General features: G+C 30.7%; 1 protein-coding gene across 1 annotated transcript; it reads left to right on the top strand.

The window, feature by feature from the left end:
• The first annotated feature begins 1561 nt into the window (after window positions 1-1561).
• Window positions 1562-2480, top strand: LOC108746693. The gene has a single exon (XM_018483614.1). It carries the CDS (start codon window positions 1562-1564, stop codon window positions 2018-2020), a length of 459 nt encoding a protein of 152 aa, XP_018339116.1. The 3' UTR covers window positions 2021-2480.
• The last annotated feature ends 47 nt before the right edge of the window (window positions 2481-2527 follow it).

Here is a 2527-nt window from a genome sequence, read left to right as displayed (position 1 = left end):
TCAGTTAAGCTTTTTATTATAAATAGAAAAATGGAGCGAGAAGAATAAATCTAAATATTAAAGTAAGAGAAATCCTATTTTCGGTTAAAGCTAATCTTAGTGCTTAGAATATTTCTGTTCTGAATTTATATCCAATTCTGCAAAACCAAGCGCCGAAATCTTTTTCAGTCTTGAAACGCAATTATGAACAAAACGAAAGTAGTAATATTACATATTAAATTGACAAGCAATTTAAATTTTTCATTTATGAAAATCTTAAACATTGTTGAAAAATTTTTATATATTCTTTTAATTAGGAAAAGGTGTGTGAAGAGCAAATTAAAGATTAAAGTTAATTCACATTGTTATTGAAAAAAATTAAATAAATTAGTACATATTTGGTAAATATAAATAATAATTAATAATTTTAAAATAACCTGCAGACACACATTTAACTGCATAATTTTGATGAAAATAATCAAACATTTGATATCATTTGATTATTTATTATGATTATAAATATGTTAACCAAAATTCTGTTTTGTTTTATCAATATTTCTTTAATCCGAAAGTTCACCCAAGTTTTTTACGTAAACGATCACTTGTTTTCATAATTGAAGTTGTTATTACAATATAAATAATATATTGTAATATTATTGAATGTTTTCCGATTTATTAGTATTTAAGAAAATAATTAATACGAATTTAATTATAATTTTCTGAAAAAAGTAAGTAAAAATAAAAAAAATTTTTGTAAACGGAATAAACACGTTGAAAACAGTTTATAACAATATTTAAAAAATATATATATAAATTTTAATTAATATAACGCTTTTTATTGTTTCAATAGAATTTCAAATTCGAAGGTTTATAAAGAATAATTATTAAAAAAGAAAAAATATATCAAACAATAGCCATACAAAAATATTTTACAACAGTTTATATTTTTTGCCACTGGAGGCGAAAATAAAAATAAAAAAATATTCCAGATGATTATTCCCAAAATAATTCAATCATGTATAGAAAGAAACGTCTTTGTTAAAGTAATTTAAAAATTTAGTTAGATACAGATCTGAATATAATTTTGTTAAAATAATTATGTAGAACGCTCAAAATGGTTGCTAGAATGTCAAAATTATTTTCATAGCAACATTCTTCATCATGCTTGAGTGTCCTACATAGTTATTTTAATAGTCCAACAAAATTATTTTCAGATCTGCACCTACACTATCATTCAAAAATATTTGCTTGTCTTTTTTAGTTAAAATGAACAAAAGTGAATTTCTATTTTCTTTTCTACTCTTTTAAATGTTAAACTTAATAACAATATTTAACAATTAAAAATTTTTAGTTTAAAAATATATAGTAAAGGAATATACAGTAGAATTAGAGGTATAGGTGTATAAAAAAGATATACGTACAAAAATTGGAGTTTTTAAATAATTTATCGCATCCAGAAGATCAAAATCTACAAAAATGTATTATTCTTTTTATTTACACATTTTTAAATTGAAATTGGCTCTTTTTTAACATATATCTTAATATATGTTAATTTAACCATGATTATTTTTTCCATGTAAAAATGGACATAAATTGCAAAGTAAAACGGGGTCTCAGTTCCATCGACCGTTTATGTAATTTTGCAGAATTGTCGCGGAGCCCAACCACTAGCCCTCACGACACGACTGCTCTTATCTCGAGTCCGAGGACGCGGACGAGGAAGGACAAGAGTAGCGAAGCGCGGTCGCGCCTCGTCGTCGTCCTCGAACTGGGTCGTCGTCGCTTTGAAATTCAAAACAAGACCACGCCGATACGCCGGTGCCATCTCGGATTTAAAGCCGGGGACTCGCCGTTATCGCGCTTGTTAGACTCGGTGAAATTAAATCCGTTTAACGAGTCGGAAATTCACCATCTGGAAAAGAAGGACGGTAGAAAGGCGAGACAACAGAAATATCCCGAAAGACGGAAGACGAAGGTGAAGGGGGAAGAGTCGCGTGTCTTTATATCGAGGAAGGAACAAGAGGATTATTCCATAAAGTAGGCGGAAGGAAGAAGAAACCGGAAATTCAACGAAGTTCTAGCTTAGAGAGGAGGTTTTTCTCGATGGCCACGACGACGTTGAGGCCAACGACGACGACGCCGAGACTGGAAACGACGCCGAGCGAGCCTTCCGGTACCTGAGAGAGAGAGAGAGAGAGAGAGAGAGAGAGAGAGAGAGAGAGAGAGAGAGAGTCTCAATACTCATCTCCTGATTGCGGAACAACCGTTTATCAGAACAACGGGAATTCGCAATAATCGTATCGGATGTTTCAGCGTCTTCTATGAAAGAGTTCCGAGGGGAGTTCCGTGCTCGACGTTTACTGATTTTCTCGAACTGAGCGGTATTCGTTTAGGAAGTAAAGGAAAAACAAAAGAAAGACAGGGAGTTAGATAGGCAATGACGTTTATTACTATGAATTCTAGGAACGTAGAAAAAAAGAAAAAACAAAGAATGAAAGCAAAGGAACCAAAAATATAAAATAAAAATAATATAAATAAAATATAAAAG

This window comes from Trachymyrmex septentrionalis, unplaced genomic scaffold (assembly GCF_001594115.1).
Source record: "Trachymyrmex septentrionalis isolate Tsep2-gDNA-1 unplaced genomic scaffold, Tsep1.0 scaffold188, whole genome shotgun sequence".
Classification (NCBI taxonomy): Eukaryota; Metazoa; Arthropoda; class Insecta; order Hymenoptera; family Formicidae; genus Trachymyrmex; species Trachymyrmex septentrionalis.
This window is presented reverse-complemented; position numbering and strand designations above follow the sequence as displayed.

Coding starts and splice junctions, on each gene's coding strand:
- LOC108746693 (XM_018483614.1), top strand. CDS start 1,562: ATGGACATAAATTGCAAAGTAAAACGGGGTCTCAGTTCCATCGACCGT.